Consider the following 24682-nt stretch of genomic DNA (forward strand, 5'->3'; position numbering starts at 1 on the left):
TTAAGTTGTTAGTTTATTAAGTTAGAAGTTGATTGGTCACAAAATCAAAACATTCGAGGTGATATATTGATGGAATTAGTTTTTATAAATACAGTCTAATATTTAATTGACATGTGTATCGGCACCGACAAAAAAAAAAAAGTATAAGATTTGGCATAGTTGCAGCAAAACACATCTGAAAAAGTGGGGACAAATACACAGAAAAGCTGGAAAAATGAATCAGCGGATGTGCAGCAGCTGTTCTATTCAATCAAATCAGGTGGATATAAATGGAGCGAAGGAAATAGGCAACGCTTTTTTTGGCCGAAATGTGCTTCTCTCAGACGTCTGAAGAAGGGTTTTTAGGCCCGAAACGTTGCCTATTTTAGAAGTTCGCTCCATAGATGCTGCTGCACCCGCTGAATTTTCTCCAGCTTTTCTGTGTAACCTTCGATTCTCCAAAAAAAATAAGTATAAGATTTGCAGTTCCCTCTTTAATCTGAAAAAGTGGCCTGACCCAAAACAAGGCCTATCAATGTCCTCCAGAGATGTTGCCTGACCAGCTGAGTTTCTACAACACTTTGTGTTATATGGAAAACATTGGTCGAGCCACACTTGGAGTAATGTCTGTCATTCTGGTCAATAAACGACGGGAAAGATGTGATACCATGACAAAGAGTGCAGAAGAAATTCACCAAGGACACTACTTGGAATAAAGGGTTTTTGTTACTATGTATTCTTCTTCTTAGATAGTCCATTGGAATGAAGAATGTCCTACTTTTGTTCTGGTTTTGTGGATTATTTGACGGCTAGTGAAGCCAATGTGGGAACATCAGACATGGTTGCACAATGGCGCAGCGGTAGAGCTACTGCCTTACAGCGCCAGAGACCCAGATTTGATCCTGACTACGGGTGCTGTCTGTACGTTCTCCCCATGACTTGCGTGGGTTTTTTCCGAGATCGTCGGTTACCTCCCACACACCAAAGATTGTAGGTTGATTGGCTTGGTATAAATGTCAAAATTGTCCCTGGTATGTGTAGGGTTGTGTTGATGTGCGGGGATCGCTGGTCAGTGCAGACACAGTGAGCCGAAGAGCCTGCCTCTGCACTGTATCTCTAAACAATAAAAACAATCTAAACTAAACACTGCCACGGATGGGGCAGGTCGTGGTTAACAGAGCGGCAGGTGCGTGGTTTATAAAGTGATCTTCTTCCAGTGCTTGCACAGGACTGAACTGTGTTCAGGATGCACTGGGTGCCTACTAATTCTGCAGCAGTAGTGTTCAAATGCTGAACTGGCAGATTATTTTGGTGATGGTGCCCCCTCTGTGAAGACAGCGTTCCTCTTCCAGTTCGCCCCTCCTCTGTTTGGTTCTTTAATCCATTTATCTCCTATGCAATTCGACTCATCAACGTAAATATGCGAAAGAACCTCAGTTGCTGAGGTATGATGGTGGTGAGCAGTGCTCCGGTCTGTGACTGTTGGATTTGTTAAGGAGAGTCCTGGTGACTACATCCCAACCTTTACATGGTGAAGTGGAAGTTGCTTGTGCCTGGTTTCTGTTAATGTGGGGAAGCTCGTGTATGTCTATAATTACACTGACATTGACTTTGACCTACATAACGACTGTGATTTTATATTGAAGTCACGTGAGTGACTACGTGAAGAGCCCACCAGTCCGCATGCGCGTCAATACGCGGACGCATGGCGCATGAATTGGAGCAGTTCGAAACTGCTCAGGCAGGTAAGTCAATGTTATTTCCAGCGGCCGCTGTGACAGCGGGCCCGGAGTAGCTGATGGAGGCGGCCGGGTTTTGGGCCACTGCGGAGGCTCCATAAGGAGCTATAAAAAATGTTGTGGCTGCCGCCGTTCGAGCTCCGAACAGGAGCAGGCGGCCGAAATTGGAGGCTGCCGTGGGGCTCCATAGGAGCTGGGATGAGATATTGTGGCTGCCAGCATTAGAGCTCCGAACGGGAGCAGGCAGCCAGATTTGTAGGCAGCCATGGGGCTCCGTAAGGAGCTAGGATTTCATAATTGCAGCTGCCGGTGCAGCCAGGTCAACGATCGCTGCAGAAGGTTTAGCAGCAGTGGGTGAGTTAAAAACAGCCACGGCCAGGAGCTACGGCTCAGGTAAGCTCAGCTGCCGCAGCACCGAGCAATTTTAAACATAGTTACTGCTAGCTGAGGGGCTCAGCTATGCTGCAGCAGCATATAGTGTATGCTTTATTTTTGGGCAGCTATATATAGCGGTTGCCACTCGGTCATGTTTGTGACTATCGTAGTAGATAGCATTCAAAGGTCATTAATTCTTTGGCAATATAACGATGTATCTTATGCCAATAAAGTTTAAATTAAAAATGATAATTACAAAGGACATTTATTATCACATACACCAAATGATGTAATGAAATTGGACTTGCCATTGCAGTCCAGAGCTCATGGCTTAGGAAGCCTTTTTTGAGCTGTGTCTATCAGACACCAGTGGGAGCTACACCTGGTTCAGGGTGGCGTCATGGTAATTTCCGCTCCATAGAGGGGACTGCTGGAGATTATTTTATAAGAGATTCCAACTAAGTGGATATCGATAGAGCAATTGAATCTTGATTTAATGGGGATATGCTTCTTTTAATCATATGAACATAATTTGCCTGTGACAACACCTGGCAGGGTTGCAGTATTTCTCCCACTCTGTCTAGCGGACTATCGGGAAGAGGTGACTCCGATTATAATGCCGGCTCATCCGAGTCATATGGGGGCCAGAGGCCTGAGGAAACGACACCTGGTACAGGGTTGCGTTCTATTTCCTCCCTGAAATATTCTGTTGAGGCTCCAGAAGGGAGGAAGGACTCGGAGTCACTAGCAGGTGCAACCTGTCTGGTAAGTATAATAAATAATGATGATTTATACCGACAGTGCACCGATCTGCACAGCTAGTCCCGATTCGGCTCCTAGAGAGAGCAGCTTGGCAACCCCGAGTCAGGGCAATGTCAAAGCCAAGTCTGTGGGACGATTTGGGTCAAGGGGATTCTGTCCCCACATCTATGCAGATGTGATTGGCCGTTTGTCTCAATTGGAACATCTGATGAATCAGACGGTGACACGAGAAATTCTCCGTGTTATGGAGGCATGCACAGGCAGTTCAAGTCATACGCCTGTAGCAACTCCTGGTTCAGGGTTGCAATATTCCTTCCACTTGGATGAAAGGAGGGTTGGAGATGGTGCCAAATAATATGGTCCATGTTATGGAAGCATGCACAGGCAGTTCAAGTTACACGCCTGCAGCAACTCCTGGCTCAGGGTTGCAATATTCCTCCCACTCGGAAGAGTATCGGAGATGCTGCCAAATAATATACTCCATGTTACGGAGGCAAGCACAGGAAGTTCAGGTCATACGCCTGTGGCAACTCCTGATTCAGGGTTGCAATTTTCCTCCCACTCGGAAGAGTATCGGAGATGGTGGCACAAACTATGCTCCGTGTTACGGAGACATGGTGCAGGCCAAATCAGGTTAGCGTTTGGCTAATCTGATCATGTGTTTAGTTACCCAGTTTAAGATGGATGATTGGCTTTCAGCAACTTAACTGATTCAGAGAATCAATCTTGAAGATGCTTACTTTGCCATATCTATACACATGAGGCAGATTATCTGGTGTTTTGATAACATATCCACTGGTGGAAGCCAATGCTGCCCTACTCAGATCAAAGGACATTGTGTCCAAGTTAGATAATATGCAAAATTTGCAGCTGATAATTCTTGGCGGTTATCAGTAGATACTTCTTGCGATATTAAGAATGAGGCAACATTAAATTTAATAGTGCCAATTTTACCTATTCATTCAGGCCATGGTAAGGCGGCTGAAGCAACTCCTTTTTACTCAGTCACAAGTGATGGCTGGGGCAGCCTGTCTTCTCGGGCAGCTTGCTCTGCACGATTGTATGGGAGGTTTGTGAACAAAATATGTGAGTTACTTTTAAACGGAAGTAACAGAGGTTGTGTGTGGCTTTCAGTTTGAGCCTAGAGAAGCGTTTATGTTATAGCACAATTGACACTGTTTGTGCTGCTTTGTCATTCTCTATAGTACCATAAGTGGGACAATAAATGATTGGTTATTCACCCGCTGTTCACTAACGTTATACAGGGTGTCTTTTATATGACCACTCTAATAGCCTACACTCATTGTAGTGTGCGATGTATATCAGTAAATTATTATGCAAATATTCTTCTACTGTATTCCTAATGGGAGCAGTATTTTTAAGATGATTATGCTTTCAGCAACTGATCTCAGCACAAAGAACACAGTCTTTACTCAATCTCTGGCTCGGTCTCTGGGTCATAACTGACATTAGGGTAGCTTGTTATGGGAATGATCTCATAAGCAAAATTGACATGATTGCGTACATTTGAAGTTGACAGCATACCCACCAGAGCTGAGATTGGGGGAGTCATTAGGTATACATGTGCACTGAGCTTGCTAGTACCTATGAGATGAAAGATAGTTTATTTATTATTATTCAATAGTCTCAAGATATTGCTGATGGTTCATTAGCAGCCAATAGAATGGATAGTTCCCTTTTATCATACAGCAAGAGGCTTACATAGTGCGTGTTAATGAATTATAAAATTTGGTTGAATATGTCTGGATATTTGCAGATAAAATTCTGCATAGTGTTGCATGAGTTATTGTCTAACTCAAAGTCAATTGGGACTATGGTCCGGTTAAGAACACTGGCCATGTATGCGTTAGCATCATGGTATTAATGACACATGTTTTTTCTACCATTAATGGTTTATCTGTTTAAGTGTTTCACACACAGATTGGGTTACTGCAGGAAACCACAGAGCTTTGAAGACTTCACGTAGGCACTCGCGTTACTTTGATATAAAACAGAAAGATTAAACGAGAACTTACCATTTGAAGTTTGATCTTTATTTCATGAGAATTTGAAGTAAGAATACGTGCCCGCCACTCCCAACCCTACTTCTCATAAAGATCATTCGGTAATTCTAAGGTCATTAATCCTTCTATAGCTTAGGTCAGCAACTATTCTGTGGTTTCATACAGCTGCTCTAAAGATTGACGCGCATGCGGACTGGCGGGCTCTTCACGTATTCCCTTTCTATTTTATACTACATACAGTGCTCTGAAATTCCAAATAGGCAGAGCAATTTTCATCTTTCCAAGGAATACCTGCTTCATTTCTGCAGCAATCAATAGCTTATAGGAACAATCGTGGCTGCTTTTACGTCCACATCTCTTCAAGGATCGTATCACATAACTTATTGCTGTCTGTGTGGTAACATGTTTTGCGTATGGAGCATGAGTTTGTCTGCACTGTGGAAAATGCTCTCTGATGCTGTATCCTTTACTCTTATTTCAATGAAATTCATTGATGCTTCATTGTCACGTGTACCTATGAAATTCTTTGTTTTTGCATACAATCCGGTAAAATCATACAGCAGACCTCACCTCGGCAGTACACAAAGAGATGCCAACAAAGTTACCCAAATTCATCAGTCTCCGCTTCTCACAGCATCACACCATAGGGGCAACTCGTCAGATTACTTTTCATTCTTGGCAAACCCCGTGCCAGGTCCTCCTTTGTTATTGGCAGGCCCTCCTGCTGGGTAACTCTTCATTCTCGCAAGATCCCCCATTGTCTGTGTCCCCCTTTGTTCTCGACAGCCCACCTGCCGAGTCTCCCTTCATTCCCAGCAACCTCCCCCCCCTTCCCACTGGGTCAGTCTCAGTGACCCCCTGATGGATCCCGCTTTGCTCTTGGTACCTCCCCTGCTGGTTCATTTGGTTCCGCGGCACATCTCGGGAGCCTTTTACTTTATTTTTTTTAATTTAACTGTAACACCGCTGTAAGTTTGAATTACTGACTATTTTCCAGTATCAACGAATGAAAGATAGAGATACCGTTTCTAAATCAAAGGATTGAACTTTGGGCAAAATCCCTCTCAACTGTTATGACACTTGGGTATGCACCATCCACTGAAAGAGTATGTGATGGAACAAATGGACAGCACGTTGCTGGATTTCTGGGCAAATAGCTCATCTAAAGCGGAGATACTGCTGAAGGAAGAGTTCACAGTTGTGTACTAATATGGCTATGGCAGATACACCAGAGCAGACAAAAGTAAAGATGTTGTATCCCGTAGATACTAGGACTGTAACTGTACCATCAAGTCCTTAAGTGAGATGATGGAGAATGCATTGTCTGGAAATAACTGGTTCTTCATATGCAACTAGGAGCAGGGAGAATCTGTTGATAATCACTTAATGGATAAAAGATTGTTAGCAGATAATTTCATAGAATTAAAGCACTCACTCATCAGAGATTGTTTATGGAATCCAGGAATCCAACCTGAGGGAACAGCCTAAACCGTATTAACTTGATTAAGCCAAAGGGTGGAGAATCTGTGGAATTCTTTGCCACAGGCGACTGTGGAGGCAGAGTCAATGGGTATTTTTAAGGCAGAGATAGATAGATTCTTGATCAGTGCAGGTGTCAGGGGTTATGTGGAGAACCAGGAGAATTGGGTTGGGAGGGAGAGATAAGTTCACCATGAAGAAGGGTCTCGACCCAAAAGTCGGTCTCAACCCAAAACGTCGCCTATTCCTTTGCTCCATAGATGCTGCCTCACCCATTGAGTTTCTCCAGCATTTTTGTCTACCTTCGATTTTTCTAGCATCTGCAGTGCTTTCTTAAACGGTTCACCATTGAATGGCGGGGCAGACTTGATGGGCTGAATGGCCTAATTCTGCTCCTATCACATGACCTTACGAAAAGTGCACACAGCTTCTTCCCCAGTGCAGTCAGACTCCTGAATTAATCAGCTTTGTCACACACCCTTCCCAGAGGAGCTGCCACATATTCTTAGCCCTAACTCTACCTTATTCAGTTATTCCTTTATTGTATCTTAATATATTTGCACTACTTTCATTGCCACTACAAATGTTTGCACAGTTCTGCTATTTTGAACTTGTTGTATTTAGTCTGAAGAAGGGTTTCAGCCCGAAACGTTGCCTATTTCCTTCGCTCTATAGATGCTGCCTCACCCGTGGAGTTTCTCCAGCATTTTGTGTACCTTTGTTGTATTTATCATTACTGTAAGCATATTGTTTACTCCACGAGCTTCAATGTGAACAAGGAATTTCATTGCTCCCTGGTGTATACAACAATAAACAATCTGATTCTCTGATTCTATATACTTTGCACAACCAGCAAGTAAATCGACACTTGTCTGCCATAAGCCATGTAAAACTGTGACTGGAAGCAGAAAATTAAATACTTATGACTCTATGGACTTCTCACTTGTTGCCTATCAATAGCTTTTGAGCCCTAATTCGGAGATTCCCTCTGCTGTCAAGGCACTGAGTAAAATATGAACAAATTCACTGAACCTTTTCTTGGTTAAGATCATAAGATCATAAGGAATAGTAGAATTAGGCTATTCGGCCCATCAAGTCTCCTCCGCCATTCGATCATAGCTGATCTATCTCTCCCTCCTAACCTGATTCTCCTATCCATAACCCGTACTAATCACGAATCTATCTCTGCCTTCAAAATATCCATTGGCTTGGCCTCCAAAGCCCTCTGCGCCAAATAATTCCACAGATTCATCACCCTCTGACTAAAGATTAGGTATTCTGGAGAGAATTTAAGAGTTTATCTAGTCTTTATTTGCTCAGAAACATCTGTGACTTTATGGTCTTGGAATGTACCAATCGTGAGAACGATGGATTTATTTTTAGGAAAATAACATTCTCCACTTATCAAATATTCTTTTTTTTTTAACCAGACTGCATTGTACACATGATCATTCTTGGCTGAAAAGACAGTGCAATGTAACTTGCAAAGTTCATCAACAAGAAATTGCAAATGGAAATGAAATTACTGCAGATGGCAGAGAGATGGGAAATCAAGATGGAATTTCTAGAAATATTCAGCAGGTAAGGCTTAATTTGTGGAAATAAATAGTTAACATTTCATGACAGTGTCCTTTCTGATGGAACATTAACGCTGTTTCTCTTTCTGCAGATGCTGGATTAAAGAGGCAAACGGCACATCAATTTGGAATTGTGCCACACTGCCTTTTGATCACATACATTGCATGTGGGTAGTTTTACAGGCTACGTCACATAGGGTGCCATATTGGTGAGGTATTTGGATACTTATGGCCAGTGGTCACAATTAATTCTGCAGAATAGACTTGATGGGCTGAATGGCCTAATTCTGCTCCTATCACATGACCTTACGAAAAGTGCACACAGCTTCTTCCCCAGTGCAGCCAGACTCTTGAATTTAAGAGGGAGTTAGATGTGGCCCTTGTGGCTAAGGGGATCAGAGGGTATGGAGAGAAGGCAGGTACGGGATACTGAGTTGGATGATTAGCCATGATCATATTGAATGGCGGTGCAGGCTCGAAGGGCCGAATGGCCTACTCCTGCACCTAATTTCTATGTTTCTATGTTTCTATTGTAATGATGATTTTACAACTTTCTGGTGCTTTCTACAGCTCATCACTTAAAGATCTACAGAAAGAAGGTTTACCTGGCACTGGTGCCCTTGTTCTGACATCAAGGCTTCTGAACAAACCAGTTCCGTCCTGAGGGTCAGGCAGCATCTCTGGAGAGAAGGAATGGGAAGCGTCACCCATTCCTTCTTTCCAGAGATGCTTCCTGTCCCGCTGAGTTACTACAGCATTTTGTGTCTATCTTTGATTTAAACCACCATCTGCAGTTCCTTCCTACACGGTTCCATCCAGACATGGCTCTGGTAGTATGCATTTCCCTAGGAATAGAGCAATGACTGGGAGAATGAACAGGGGTACACAGAAATGTTCAAGTGAGCCGTGAACCTCACTGAGGAGCATTGTATTAGAAACCTTACCTTGGGTACCTTCATTGACATCTCCCACCTGCCGTAGTCCTTTATAGCAAAGGATGTTTTCATGTCTTCTGCTGAGGAGTGCAACTACTTGACAACATGGGAAGTGCTGGGTGCATATTGCATCTATTTTGTTTGGAAGGTAAATTGGCAGCACAATCTCTGTGCTGGTTATGAATATATTGAGTCATGGAATAATAAAGCACAGAAACAGTGGTCCATTGAATACGCACCAGCCATCAAGTTCCACTATTCCTCTTTTATTCTCCCCACATTCCCATCAACTCCCCTTGATTCTACTACCATAGAACGCATCCCAGTGGGATGCATCGCAACTTGATTCAGCAACAACTCTGCCCAAGACCACGAGAAACTGTATAACCCTGTCTATCACACAAACTATCCTCCTAACCATTGACTTATGTAGACACATATACACCTTGGGAAAGCTGCCAATATAATTAATGACCATTTACATCCCAATCATTTCCTCTTCCCCTCTCCCTCCTCACAGGCAGTAGATTCAAATGCTTGAAAGTACGTATCACTGATTCAGGGCCAGCTCCTTTCCCACTGCCCAACCTGCCTCATTGCTGCCCTTGCACATTTTTTTTGTTGCATTTTCCCTGTTGCTGTAATGCTGTAACTCAGTTATGCCATATTCTGCTTTCTGGAATTTTCCTCTTTGCACTACCTGTTATACTTGTGTGCGGTTTGATTGTACTCTTGAATTGTATGATTTGTCTGGATAGCATGCAAACAAAGCTTTTCACTGCACCTCAGTACACCTGGGAATATCAATACCTACACACCAGGGGCTGCTCAACCTATCAATCCTCTTGTCTTTGGGATATGGGAGGAAACTGAGCACCCACAAGAAACCCAAGTGGTCAGAGACACAACATGCAAACTCCAGAAATGCAGAGGTGAGGTTCTGAATTGAACCTGGGTTGCTGGAACTGCATCACTGACATCCCCTTTTTATCCTGGAATTCTTTCCTATAGCTGAAACATTTTACAAGTGAAACATGATGGCAAAGATGCCTTTCTGATTCAATTTTATGAAAAGATAGATTTAACATTGTTTTGAAATAATTCTGGGGAAGAAATATAATGTTGGTAATTATAAAGGCATGCAAGAGCAGCAGCCTCCTCCCTACAGTTCTCCCCTGTACATATCTGGTTCTCGTTGAGTCACACAGGATGGAAATAGGCCCTCGGTTTCATGCTTCCCATCAACCACCCATTTATACCATATTATTCCCATGTTTTTATTCTCCCACATTGTCATTGAATTTCTCCCTCAGTTTTACCACTCACCTGCACATAAGAGGCAATTTGCAGTGGCTAGTTAATTGACCAACCCATATATTTTTGATGTCACAGTCATCAATCAAAACCATAATCATACTTTATTAAGTCAAGTATGTTTTTGCAACATATTGTGGTAAGAAACCAGTGCATCGAGAGGAAAGTTATGAAGGACATAGCAAGAAATGCAAACTTCAAACGGTAAGCACCCAAAGTCAGGATTGACCCTGTGTCTCTGGGTTTGTGAGACCTCTGTTTTGTCAGCTGCACCACAGTGCTGCCCTTAACTCAGTTGATTTAGCAGAATTGAAGATGCAGAGGTGAATACAATTGGTTCTACTTAGCCAGTACTTTTGGTTACTGTGAATGACCAAATGAAAAATTTGAATGACACAATAAATAAAAAGTAGAAACATATTGGAATGAGACACACCGTTGCAGCATGCAGATATTCATGCACACCAAGGTGAAGGTAATGTTAAATTCAGCAGTAAGTGATTTTAGTGGAGTCTAACTTTGCCATGTACCTCAATGAATAACTTTATAAATCCCATGGCTGGTTGACTTTCCTACTTCTATTTTACCATGTACACCATCTATCATCTCTTTATGGCCAAACTATAGGTTTAAGGTGAGGGGAAACGATTTAATAGGTATCTGAGGGGTAACTTTTTCACACAACGGGTTGTGGGTGTATGGAACGAGCTTCCAGAGGAGGTAGTTGAGGCTGTTATCACAATGTTTAAGAAACATTTAGACAGGTACATGGATCGGAGGAATTTGGAGGAATATGGCACAAACACATGCAGGTGAGACAAGTGTAGCTGGGACATGTTGGCCGGTGTGGGCAGGTTGGGCCAACGGGTCTGTTTCCACACTGTATCACTCTATAACTATGACTATTTCAGGTATCCTGCTCCTGCCCAGAGGCTTTATTGGCTACTGCTGCGACAAATCAATTTAAAATTCACATTACTACCTTTACATTTTCAATGTTTTCTTTTATTTTAAATACTTGTTTGCACCTTTCACTCATCTATGACAAATCTATCCCTCAGGAGTCATTCCTATCCAGGATGCTCTCCTAATTCTTCCATGTCAAGCCTTTTCCATCACTGCTTTCCAAACAAAAACCTCTCAATTGTCTTTTTCAAATCTTAATCTTCCTCTTAATTCTTTCCACTTAAGTCTAATTTCCTTCGAATGTCTGTTGTCATTTATTCAACCCAATTTTTTTTGGTGCTAAATAATACCTTTTAATATGTTACAATTGTTCTTCAGAGATTTTTATTCCAAATTAAATCAATTGAATTAAATACTTCCAAGTGTAAAAAAAAATTTAACTTTATTGTTTGGATTGCCTCAGAGATCTATCATAAAAGTCTCACAAAGTTGTCAGAGAAGCACTTAGCTTTAGTAAACAAAAAGGCAGTCATTTGGCAACCTCTTTTTATTCAACACTCCAGATGAGAAGGAACTGCAACTCTGGACATAGAGACCCTAAATGGTATTTTGAGACCAGTGTTACATTTAGTTTAGATTAGAGATACAGTGCAGAAATAGGCCCTTCGGCCCACCGGGTCCGCGCCGACCAACGATCCCCCACACTACCACCTTCACACACTAGGGACAATTTTTACATTTACCAAGCCAATTAACCTACAAACCTGTACATCTTTGGAGTGTGGGTGGAAACTGAGGGTATGGAGAAAACCCACGCAGGTCACAAGGAGAACGTGCAAACTCCGTCCAGACAACACCCGTAATCAGGATCGAACCCATGTCTCCGGTGCTGTATTCGCTGTGAGGCAGCAGCTCTACCGCTGCGCAACCGTGACCACCCTAGCCTCCTTTATCCCACAGGAAGTAGTTTAGATTTTAAAAATAGATTTATTATATTTAGCTCTTAACAAATTTACACTTGAAATGGAAATTAATGAACTAAGAGTTAATTTGCACAGTTTCACTTCAGTGATAGACTAGGCAATGGTTAGGCAGTGATGTAGTGCTGATTATTACTTAATCCAACAGTTGTTCCAAGCTGAGTGGCCATGTTATAAATTTTACGCCAGACATGGCTGCTTTCCATGTAGCTTGGACAAGACAAAGTATCTGATTTCTTCACTAAGGATTATTTTCAAAAAAATGTCCTTAAATAGGCAATGAGCACAGCAGGCAGCAGAAATCTTCATTAAGCCAGGAGTTCAATCAACCCTACCCAGTAGCACAGTCAAACAATAAGACGTTATTTGCGTTTGGTGTGGATTTTTATCTTGAGATTTTAACAATGGCCAGGCTAATAATGCAACCAAAGTGATTCAAAATGCTGAGAAATCACAGAAAAATAGACAATATTATGACAAATCTCTGAAGCCGTTGATTGACAAACAGTGGAAAGAGTAGTAAAGCAGAATCCTTCTGTAAGGTCGTAGTAGAACTACTGCCATACAGCGCCAGAGACCCTGGTTCGATCCTGACTACGGGTGCTTATCAGCACGGAATTTTACTTTCTCTCCGTGACCTGCGTGGGTTTTCTCCGAGATCTTCGGTTTCCTCCCGTGCTCCAAAGACATACAGGTTTGTAGGCTAATTAGCTTGGTAAAATTGCAAATTGTCCCTCGTGTGTGTGGGATAGTGTTAATATGCGGGGAACGCTGGTCGGCGTGGACTCGGTGGGCCGAAGGGCCTGTTTCCGCGCTGTATTTCTCAACTAAACTAAACTTTAAAAGATTAAGCTGGAAATTAATTCACAACTTGTAGTATGTAGTTCCAGAAAATTAATGAGAATAGATATTCATAATGTAATATTCACACAGGATGTTTAGCTCTGCAGTGTATTTTCACTTACTTGTATTAAGCAGTATTAAGGTTTTCATGCATAAAAATTCCTCTTGAGATACTTGAAGATGAATAAATTCTTGTGAGATTTGGCGCATTGCTATACACAGATCATACATCGCCGACTTTTGCATTCGTTGCCTATAAGAGAAAATCATCCAAATAATCTTCACATAAAATATGCACAAAACTCCCAACGTTTACCTCCCCCAACATTCATTCCAATGGAAAACTACTTCAAACCATTTGCTTATTCTTCCAGTCAGGGGATCTGGACCTTTTTAATTAGGTCTCTTAAATTCCCATTACATTTGGGGATGCAATGTGCTATTTTTGTCCAGCTGGCAGTCATGCATATGTGGAACAGGCCATGTATACAGCTACTCTCATGATACAATCATTCCCATCCCCATATTTCCTGTGAGGATTAGTCAGTGTGCAGGGCTGCCAGGGTTGCTGAGTGGGATATGAAGCAAGTCACCAGCTTGTTGCATTCGCTTGACTGTGTTAAGGCTGAGGTTGGACTTCCTCGGGATTGAAAAATGAGACAGTGTGTGGTGTTGTGTAGAAGTGTATTCCTTTTGAGGTATTTAACTGTGCTCCTTTTAAACTCACCTAGACTAATCCAATATCATCAATGTATCAAGAATGTCAAATTAATGGACTTTTATTGTCTGCATTGATTAAGATTATGGCCAACAATGATCACAGTCTTTAAAGACTTCATCTGTTCCCATCCATCTGCGAAACCATTCAAACATTTATTTGGATACCATTGGTCTGTGAAGCCAGGATTTGTGCCTTTGAAGACCAGCTGCACATCGGTGGAATGGAATTCCTTTCCAATTGTAACTTTGGTCAAAATATTTAACCATGTTTGTCCAACAGCAACCTTGAACAAAGGCATAGAATAGAAAAGCCACAATACTCATTCCCATTGCTGACTACTCTCTGTGAAGGAGATGGAAGAGTAATCTATGATAGAATGGGATGTCTGCTCAACCCTTTGATTTTCCCAGTCATGATCCAAAGTCAGGTGAGTTTTTAGCTTTGAAGAAACAAGGGACTGGAATCTGGTGCAAAAAAAACCCCACACATTGCTGGAGGAACAGTGGGTGAGGTAGCATCTGTAGAGGCAGAGGGATATTTCTGGTGGAGACACTACATCAGAACTGAGGGTGTAAATGGGAGATGCATGTCTACATGAAACTGCCCTTTGTTTAGCTCCTCCTGTGAATGGTTCAGCAGGGGTTTTTGGGTTCCCTTTACTGCACACTCTTGGGTCTGCATCAGAATTAGATTTTCATGCACAGGGACAAGACCTCATCTCTGTACTGAAACACATCAGTTCTTGATTAAATAATAGATGAGTTCAGGTCAATTCAGGTCAAATGTTAAGTATGTTCCATTGTAATGATTCGAGAATTAAGGATCGGCTATTTAGAACAAAGATGATGAAAAACGTATTCACCCCGAGAGTTGTGAATGTGGAATGTTCTGCCTCAGAAGGCAGTGGAGGCCAATTCTCTGGATGCTTTCTAAGAGAGAGAGAGATAGAGCTCTTAAAGATAGCGGAGCCAGGGGATATGCCAAGAAGGCAGGAACGGGGTACTGGTTGTGGATGATCAGCCATAATCACATTGAATGGCGGTGCTGGCTCGAAGGGCCGAATGGCCTACTCCTGCACCTATTGTCTATTGTCTATTGAAATGTTGGATTAGAAGCTAAATGCTATTCCAAGAAAGTCTACAGGTGATTTAATGAGGCAGTGCTGGAACAATTCCACGTATCAAGAATGGAATTAGTAGTTGCTTGTGTATGTATCAATTGATTAGAGACTGGTTTATTAAAGCCAAATCACATCTAAATAACTTAAGAAGGCTTTAGAGCAAGTAACAGAGATATTAGATTAGAGAAACATAATTGAAATGCTACCAATGGACTTTCAAATGCCAACGTTAAATATTGCAATCAAGTGTACAATCAATAGTGAGGTGCCCTAGGAGAGAAGGTGGGCAGGATTACTCAAATGAAAATCCCACTTCTATCCCCACTTTTAGTGGCAATTTAATGCTCGATATTTGTGGCCAGGTCAAAACTGAAACACTAAGGATCAGTTATAATGTAAATAATTATTCAGCATAATTATTTGGGACTTGCTCCAAGTTTGCTTGTCCCCAACTTGTGTGTTCATTTAATAGGATAATGACTTGTGCAGGGAAATGTTTCTGTGGCTACTTGTTTGAAGTGTTTACTGTACCTCATGGAGACAGAGAGTTTATACAGTATTATTTTCATAATTCCAAAATGATCGTTAATATTTGTCTTGAGGCAATAATACTATTATTTTAGTCTAGGAAAAAAGATGATTCATTATGTTCTTGGCACTATGAAAAATTTCATAGTGAATGAAATAGAACTCAGAAGGATCGTACTGAAGTGCTTCATATGTATATTTCTCTAAATCTCTGAGAGTGAGTCCCTCAGCAGAAGGCAGATGACAAACTTTTCTCATCTACAGCAAATTAACCAAAGCAAATTATCCTTTTAGCTTTATTGATATTTGCTTCTAAGTTCGAAGATGCCCTCAGCTATTATGTTTAGGATTGCATGAGAATTTATTTGCTATATTTCATTGTCAAAAGTCAACTGATGCATAATTCACCATGATCAGCATGTTCCTTTCATTTCATAATAAACAGCATTTCTAACTAATTCCTTTGCCCTGCTTCTGTAAGTATAAATGGTCTCAAGCTAGAATTTAACCAATCTGAAGCTTATTCTGGATATTCATGCTTCTTTTGCTGAGATAAATAAAATGTATTGAAAGAAGTAGAAGTTTCTGTAAGAGATTTGTGTCAATGAGTGATACATTCAAAACAAGTTGATCAACAGCAATTCGTAACATTTCCATTTTTAATTCATTCAAAAGATTTGAGTATCATTAGAAAGGTAATCCTTTATTGCCTGTGAAACACTAATGGTGAGTCCCCATTTTGAACTAGTGCAGTTCATGCTTCAAATGTATTCCCACATTGTTGCTGGATAAGGACTTCCAAGATTTTGTATGGATGGTAAAGTGATAACTTGTTCATAAATAATTTGAGGTTGCCTCCTGATATATGAAACACAGTTGCATCGTTTTATCCTGCTAGGACCCTTACTTTATACAATCCTCCTTTGTTGTTCTGTAAGTTCTGCACAAATCCTTAAGCCACTTTGCTACTTTCTTGTAGCTGTCCTATGCTGTGGAATCCATGAGTAACATTGTTTCACACACACCACATAGAATGCCATGACCACTTTGTTAACCATTAAATGGGGAATGGATGTTGTAGGACCCGCTGAATGTTCAGACTCGATTCCATGCATATATATTGGATTTTCTTCCCCTTTCCTACAAGTTGCCTCTTTTTACACCAATTGCAATTTGGAAAGGCTTACATTTTTGTCCAAAATTACATTAAATCTTTCGAAGATAGTTTAGCATTTCCATTCATTCAGCTTTTCCAAGCAATCTAAAGTGAATGTTTTATTCATAGTCCTAAAGTGACAGTACTGTTTGTGCATGCTTCAGAGTGAACAGAGACCAATTTCAATAAGAAATATGTTTGGGTTTCTAAAATATATACGACATACTGGCACAATGTGGCCATTCAGCCCCAATTGATTGGATTGGGCTAGATCTGGCACACTGTCCAACTGGGCCTTGCGTGGTTCCAGTTAGTCAACCCAGAATTATGTTTTCCACAATGTCTGATAAAATGATGCCGCACCCAAGTGATGGAATAGGTGCCAAGCTGCGCAGAGATCTTAGGCAATGAATCCTGAATCCATATCAGCCATTACCTCCCACAACAGTTTTTTTTTAAATCTTTCTGATATCAGACATTTTGCAATTAGATTCAAATATATTTAAAAAAAAATACTACTTAATAATTAAAACATGCTAAAAACACCTTAAATACAGTATAAACTAAAGTAAAATATTTCAACCACTTACCTGAGTCAGCAACACTATTGAAATGAATGGGGGTCACCCTTCTGAAGAAAACTCACCCTGGTCTAATGTTGTGGATCAGATGCAAAGTGGATTCAGTTCCTATGTACAGTATACTGAATAGTATTTTACATGCACCTACATTTGATCTCCAGGTGAGCAATCTGCCAATGGTTCCTTAGCAGTGGGCTTGATTTATTTTACAGCCTGCATTGATTGTGTAAGCTGCAAGTTTCACGATGACTATTGTAATGTATTTGTAAATATTCATGACCAGATGAGAGGATGCATTTACTCACTCATTAAAAATCAGATCCGGAGCAAAGTACAGCATCTTTCCTTTGACGTGTTTATATGATCTCCATCCCATTGCGAATACCATCAGGCCCATCCACGAGTACTGAATGAGGGTCATTTGATCATCTATGTGCAAATTCCGAAATCCTGTAAATATATAGGGCAATGTTACAAAGAAACATTCTTGTTGTTAACACGATTGGCATGATATATATATACCATAGTGTGTACAGTGCACATATTATCATCATATTTTACCACTTCCCTGAGTTTAATATGTTCAAACTGACAGATTACTCACCTGCAAGTTAAAGTAACTCAATTTATCTAATTAAAGGTTCTATTAATCTGGGTCTGTATTCCCAAAGGCTGGAATTATGACTCTTAATCCATTATGAGATCACTTTCAACTGGTTTCCACTTTATTCTCACCAGAGTCATCAACGACAATTATTTAAAATTGTCTAAAATAGCCTGATTAGAGGTCATCATTACAAATGAGTGAACTTTACTCTTTTCTCCATCCAAGGGGTTTGGAAGCAGAAAGGTGCATTGATTTGAGTCCTTTTCCAACTAATTTTGAGTAGTTCGGAGGTAGGAAAGCTATCACATCCGGAAATTCTCACAGGGATGAGCAGAGAATGTATCATATATCTTCCAAACTATTGACATGTGCGTCCACTGACAGCAATACATAAGGCACATTCCCTATTATCTGCGCCAGGGCACTGCTGGATAATAAACATTTCACAAGTCCCTTTTGCAGAGGGTCGTCATGGTGAACATAAAAGTAGTCTTCTGTTTGAACGTTTTGAAGGGAGTGCTGTCAATCATGGCTCCAGTTTGGCCAGTAAGTAATTGACTCATCAAATTGTAGAAAACAGCTGATGGTGCCATTTCACTTCCGTCTTATGCTTCCAGTTTGGGGTTAGAATTCCACACAAATCTCTTGAAACATATTTAAATCACACTAAGCCTTAGAAATGAGTGATAACCTTTAGAATAGTGTTTGTGATGCTCAGCAAATAACATGTCAACAATTGCAATATAGACTACATGTGAGCTCCATGTTATTGGGGAAAGGATTTTCATTTTTAGAAAATGATCCAAACTGTGATTTTCCATATCTCGAAGCTGCGTCATCTGTGCATCCACCAAAAAAATGTGGGTTGAAATATATGTTGTTTATTTATTTACTACTTTTTCACATAGATTCTGTAAGAGGAAATTTTAATCCATCTCTCAAATTTTTTAGTCAAGTGATTTGTGAATTATTTAAGTGTGAATTTCCGTAACAGGAATGAGCATAACCTTGGATCACCTGCACTTTGGAAGCATTTTACTTTTAACTGGAAATGTTTGACCATTTCTCGTATAAGAAATGCGACTTCTGTTATGATGTTCTTTTTGCCATTAGACTGAAGGTCAAGGAGCAATGAATCTACCAGGCAGGATCACAGAGACAGTAAAACACTTCTTAAATTGAGTGCTTTATTGAACTAGAACTATGATGATATACAAGGAATTTTATTGCATCTTGCAAAAATGCCCAGCTCTTTACTCCTTACCCTTAGTCACTCTGGAAAATTTGTACCTTTTAAGTTTCAGGCTTTCAAGTATTGGATACCTGATAACATTGCTTTTATAATAAAAATTTTAAAGCGAGTATAATAAAAAATAAGCACGGATTTGTCAACAAAATTAAGGTGATTTTTTTAGTCCAAATAGATTAAAATAATTATAATTTGTCAAAAAGATTATTGATTAAGGACTTGTTGCTGCAACAACTGCAATGAACTAGGATGATGTTAATATGTTTTTTAGATAAAATCCTTGTGGGAATAACATTGATCCATGCAAGGTGTCAGACACAGTGCAAAACACATTTATGTTGTTGATTTCAGAAAATATTTGTTAAAATTGTGGAAGAAAGTGACATTTGGAAATGAGGCATGGTGGCAAGTCAGAGTACATGATCCTTAATAATGTGAGGGGCTAACTGGAAATTAGCACTAATCTAATGTGACTTTAGACTAGATATATAGCATGGGGTGTGTGGCAACATGTAACCATGGGAAGACACTGACTTGCTAGGTTGTGTCTTTATAGCGCATTGGTATCTCAATGGCAACAGGGCTTGAAATTATCGTGGCATAAATTGATTTTTACAATTTTGAAGCATTCAGCATATTTTTCATTCATATGGCATGAAAATTAGCCAAACTATATTGCTTTTTCAAAGATTTTTGCAATGGAAAAGAAAGATTCCTTGCACAGTCCCCTCCCACACACATGGAGGCTACTTCCAAATGACTCTCTTAGTCAGAATTGAACCCAGCATCTGAAACATATTAGATTTCCATCAATGACATTTTAGAAATATTCTCTTTGAAGTGAGGTATTTGGTTTCTTAAGGGAGCCACAAAATTTCACTGAAAAGCAGAGTTGAGAGATAGAAAAAAGCAGATTGGTAACAGCAAAGATTTAGCATAATTGTTACCCTTAGTTGCCTCAGCAGTTGGATTTTAAAAGCCAGCCAAACTTAATAAAAACTATCCAGATGATTTTGTTATGCACATACTGAAAGGAACCACAGTGCTGTGATTAAGACATTGACCCAGAGCATACTGAGCATTTTTGCTACAGAGTAGGTGCTTGCATTGAACATACAGCATTTGCTTCAGAACTCAATCAGGTGCAAAATACAGGTAGTAAGAAGGTCTCCTGTGATCACTCTCATTTCTCCCTTTGAAACATTAAGATTCATAATGAAGGAGTGACATTGACCCAGTACAATGACCCAACCTTTACTGGATTCATATATCTCATGGTTTATTATTGATCTACAGTCATTTCCATCATGCCTTTGCTTGGGGAAGTATATCGCACTATTTAGCACACTGCCATTTTTATAAACTTTTCCAGGGCATTCTGTAAAGTCTTCCAGACATTTGCAGAATCAAGCAAATATAAAGAAATGGTCAATGAATCTCCTATCTTAACCGTTTGCCTTCCTATTGTTCTGAGGGCAGATACAGACAAAACAAAACATTTGTGCCTCGTTATACTTCACATATCATTGAAAGGCAGTCGCTTTGCGCATAGAATAAAAGAGTCGGGCAAACAGCATTGAGATAAAGGAGCAGTCAATTTGCATGTAGATAAAAATGCTGGAGAAACTCAGCGGGTGAGGCAGCATCTATGGAGCGAATGAATAAAAAAAAAATTGCATGTGTTATTGCAAATTGTGGGAGGAATGTTGGCAATCAACCCTCAGTTCATCGAACAGTACCACTTTTACCATTCAGTTCAACATGCAGATAGGCTCTGGGTTTTAATATCTTATCCAGAGAATGGTATTTCCAACAATTTGATGTTGCCTTTTCTCTGCTCTGCAGTGAAGCATTAACCTTCCATTCAGAATGATATAATTTGACATACAAAGCATCATGTGTTGTGGAAGAGCATATCTTCAATGGCGATAAATGGACAGCTACAAAATGGGCTCCAGCAACAAATGGACACATATCATCCTAAGAGTATGCAGGTGAAACATAGCTGATAGATTTTGAAGTCACCCCCATTTAATAATGTATAGACAGGCTCCAACCCTGAACACATGCCTGCGAAGACCTGTCATTATGGGGCTAACATGTTGAATGGAGATAGAGATGGATGCTATACTAGGACCAGGGAAAGAGAAATGGGGATAGGATAGGACATAAATTGTGAATAGAATGGCTTTCCGATTCAGATGGGACTAGCTTTCTCTTCTATCACATAGTCAGTAATCTGGTACTATGCATCTATGGTAACAAAAATTGCAGCTGATATGTGATTTTCTTAGTCGGATAGTGGGCTTTCAACTGTAAATTAAAATTTACACCGAATGGACGTAAAGATCAGTGAGGAACAGGATTAAAGATGTCACCACTGAAAATCGGAATATCAGGAGAACTAGTAATTTGCTAGTCACTGTGGTTGCAGCAGTAGAGTTGCTACCTTACAATGAATGCAGCACTGCAGGCACGGGTTCAATCCCGACTACAGGTGCTGTCCATACGCAGTTTGTACATTCTCCCCGTGACTTTCGTGGGTTTTCTCCGAGATCTTTGGTTTCCTCCCACACTCCAAAGACGTACAGGTTTGTAGGGTAATTGGCTTGGCAAATGAACAATTGGCCCCAGTGGGTGAAGGATAGTGGTAATGTGTGGTCGGCACAGACCTGGTTGGCTAAAGGGCCTGTTTCAGCGCGGTATCCCAAAACTAAACTAAACTAAACTAAACTCGAATGAGGTCATAGCTCAGGTCAATGTGTCAGAATCTCTATTTTCCAAATTAAAACAACCCTGACATAGCCATGTATTCAAAGAAGATAAATGAATTCATAAAAACTAGGCTCAGCTGCCAAGAAAAATCAGAAGGAAAATCATTCTGCATGAACATATATCAGCAGCATTATAAACAGCTTGAGTCAAGTTCAGCAGTTCCACAGTTTGGAGCAGACACGTGTTAGTTTAGCATTTTGCTCTGGTAAGATAAGTTCCTGTTGTTTCTCCTCACAATCCTGTCCTCGTTCCTAACTGTTTGTTGGCTGGGTTGAAGTTTGCCTCGAATGACTAGGAAAATTTGCATTCAGTTTTTAGGTTAATTCCAATGGGCATCCCTCACTGATGTCAATGCAGTATTTGACATTACTGAGATATAACTCTGATGAAGATAATTTGACTTCAAAATTGTATCTTTAAAGTTACCTGTAACAAGTCAAAGCAGCATCATCTTATTTGTTTTTGCGTATGTAACGCAAAGCAGCTCATCCGTGTAACTAGTATTAATTAATCTTAGTTTCTTGCCCCTTCACGAGGACAATACCAGGAAAGCTTGTGTGAATTGAAAGTTTAAAATCAGCTTAATAGCAGTCAGAAGGTTGGGATATTTCAGCTACACTTGAGCAGTTCAGACTCCAAGTGCGGTAGGTTTCTCTAACTGTTCTTCATTCCCTTTAACAATAATTGAAATAAACTTCAACACTTGTGCCTCCATTCCTATACAACATTGTTGATATTCACTCTATTGATCTTGAAGCAAATTATTCCCACAAGAAGATGTTTTATGTTATCCTTGCCTAAATCTTTGAAGGTCTTCCTAAGTCGTTGGATTGCTTTTGGTTGAAGATATTGACATATCCTTGTGTCTCCAAAGTATTTTGGAGATAGAAGCACGAATGTTGGTGCACAGACCACTCCAACATACAGGGTGAAGAAAAAGAGGTGATGTTTTTTTTTTTTTTTTTGCGCAGTTCTGCTTGGTGGAATTGTGAAATGATTACAAGTCACTGACTTGCACAAAGACGATTTTGCATATTTACTGTCGCAAAAAAATCACAATCAAAATAAAAACCTTCAGGGCCCAGTTAACCTCATGGTCAAATTGCTGATGTATGCGCTCAGCAGATGGAGCTGAAGATATAGCAGCAGAAATTCAAAATATTTGTCCAATTGCATTGGCATCCGTTTCCTCTTATTACACTTTGCAAAGAACTTGGTGGAGATTTTTTTTTGCATTAATGATATCAGACAACTGCATGCTGCTGTCGCACTGCGTTTCTCCATTCATGTTGGGAAAGGCTTTTATTGTAGCCAGTACAATCATGGCAAAATATAAAAGTACCAGGAAACAATTGTGCAATGTTACAAAGCTTTCAAAGAAAGCAAGCGAAAAAAATCTGAAAAATCATGTTGTTATTGCTGACGAAGGCAGCCCCAACAAATTGAGGGCAGGAGAAATGGAGGATCAAGCAAGCGTGGTGTTTAATAGAATTGTCACATTGTGCCACAGTCAATACTATCAGAAAGTTATGGAATTAAGAAATATTTTCCTTATTTCCCTCATTTCCTGTCTCTCACAGACATGACCATTTGCTGACATAACTCGCCATTAGAGTCTGTCAACTTCTAACACGTTGGCCAAATATCCGTTCATCATGGATGTACAAAGACAGTTAATGCTCTAGATGTCAGCTGCTCTACATCGGTGAGACCAAGCATAGGCTTGGCCATCGCTTCGCCCAACACCTCAGCTCGGTTCGCAAGAACCAACTTGATCTCCCGGTGGCTCAGCATTTCAACTCTCTCTCCAATTCTGAATCTGACCTTTCTGTCCTTGGCCTCCTCCATGGCTAGAGTGAGGACCACCGTAAATTGGAGGAGCAGCACCTCATATTTCGCTTGGGCAGTTTACACCCCAGTGGTATGAATATTGACTTCTCTCATTTCAGGTAGTCCTTACTTTCTCTTCCCTTTCTCAGCTCTCCCTCAGCCCTCTGGCTCCACCTCTTCCTTTCTTCCTCCCGCCCCCCCCCCCCCCACCCTCACATCAGTCTGAAGAAGGGTTTCAACCCGAAACTTTGCCCATTTCCTTCACTCCATAAATGCTGTCTCATCCCCTGAGTTTCTCCAGCATTTTTGTCTACATTTAATATTGACAGGTCTTTTTTTTCTGCGGGGGTATTACAGCAAAGAACAAGTCTTATCCCAACCCTAACCCTAACCCTAACTAAAACTTACCAACCTCAACCGACCTCACTCAATTCCAGATTTATTCATTCTTTAGAATAAGAGTTAATGCCTGACATTACTTCTCTAATTTTAAAGTTACGCTTGTCAACTCCACACTCCAAGATCAGTATTACTCTATCATCAAAATTGTCAACCTCTTTATTCGCCATAAATATCTGCCCCCATCCATTCAATTGTGTGAGACAATTTGCTTTGGTCAGAAAACTTGGCTACATATAACTACCATAGGAAGGCTTAGGCCATGTTGGCAGCCTTCCAGTATTACCATCCTGTCAGTGCAGTGCCCTCCATAATGTTTGAGACAAAGACCCATCATTTATTTATTTGCCTCTGTACTCAACAATTTGAGATTTGTAATAGAAAAAAATCACACGTGGTTAAAGTGCACATTGTCAGATTTTAATAAAGGCCATATTTATACATTTTGGTTTCACCATGTAGAAATTACAGCAGTGTTTATACATAGTCCCACCATTTCAGGGCACCATAATGTTTGGGACACAGCAATGTCATGTAAATGAAAGTAGTCATGTTTAGTATTTTGTTGCATATCCTTTGTATGCAATGACTGTTTGAAGTCTGCGATTCATGGACATCACCAGTTGTTGGGTATCTTCTCTGGTGATGTTCTGCCAGGCCTGTATTCCAGCCATCTTTAGCTTATGCTTGTTTTGGGGGCTAGTTCCCTTCAGTTTTCCTTTCAGCATACAAAGGCATGCTCAATTGGGTTCAGATCGGGTGATTGACTTGGCCACTCAAGAATTGATCATTTTTTAGCTTTG

General features: G+C 40.5%; 1 protein-coding gene across 1 annotated transcript in view; it reads right to left on the reverse strand.

Moving 5' to 3' along the window:
* Window positions 1-24682, reverse strand: part of LOC129698283 (progesterone receptor-like) — a 231062-nt gene that overhangs the window by 19543 nt on the left and 186837 nt on the right. Inside the window, exons 6-7 of the mRNA XM_055637338.1 lie at window positions 17325-17469; window positions 13036-13166 (exon numbers count right to left, since the gene is read on the reverse strand). Of these exons, the coding sequence (XP_055493313.1) occupies window positions 13036-13166; window positions 17325-17469 (276 nt within the window). The remainder of the gene's footprint in view (window positions 1-13035; window positions 13167-17324; window positions 17470-24682) is intronic.

The sequence above is a fragment of the Leucoraja erinacea genome, chromosome 6 (genome assembly GCF_028641065.1).
Source record: "Leucoraja erinacea ecotype New England chromosome 6, Leri_hhj_1, whole genome shotgun sequence".
NCBI classification, from domain to species: domain Eukaryota; kingdom Metazoa; phylum Chordata; class Chondrichthyes; order Rajiformes; family Rajidae; genus Leucoraja; species Leucoraja erinaceus.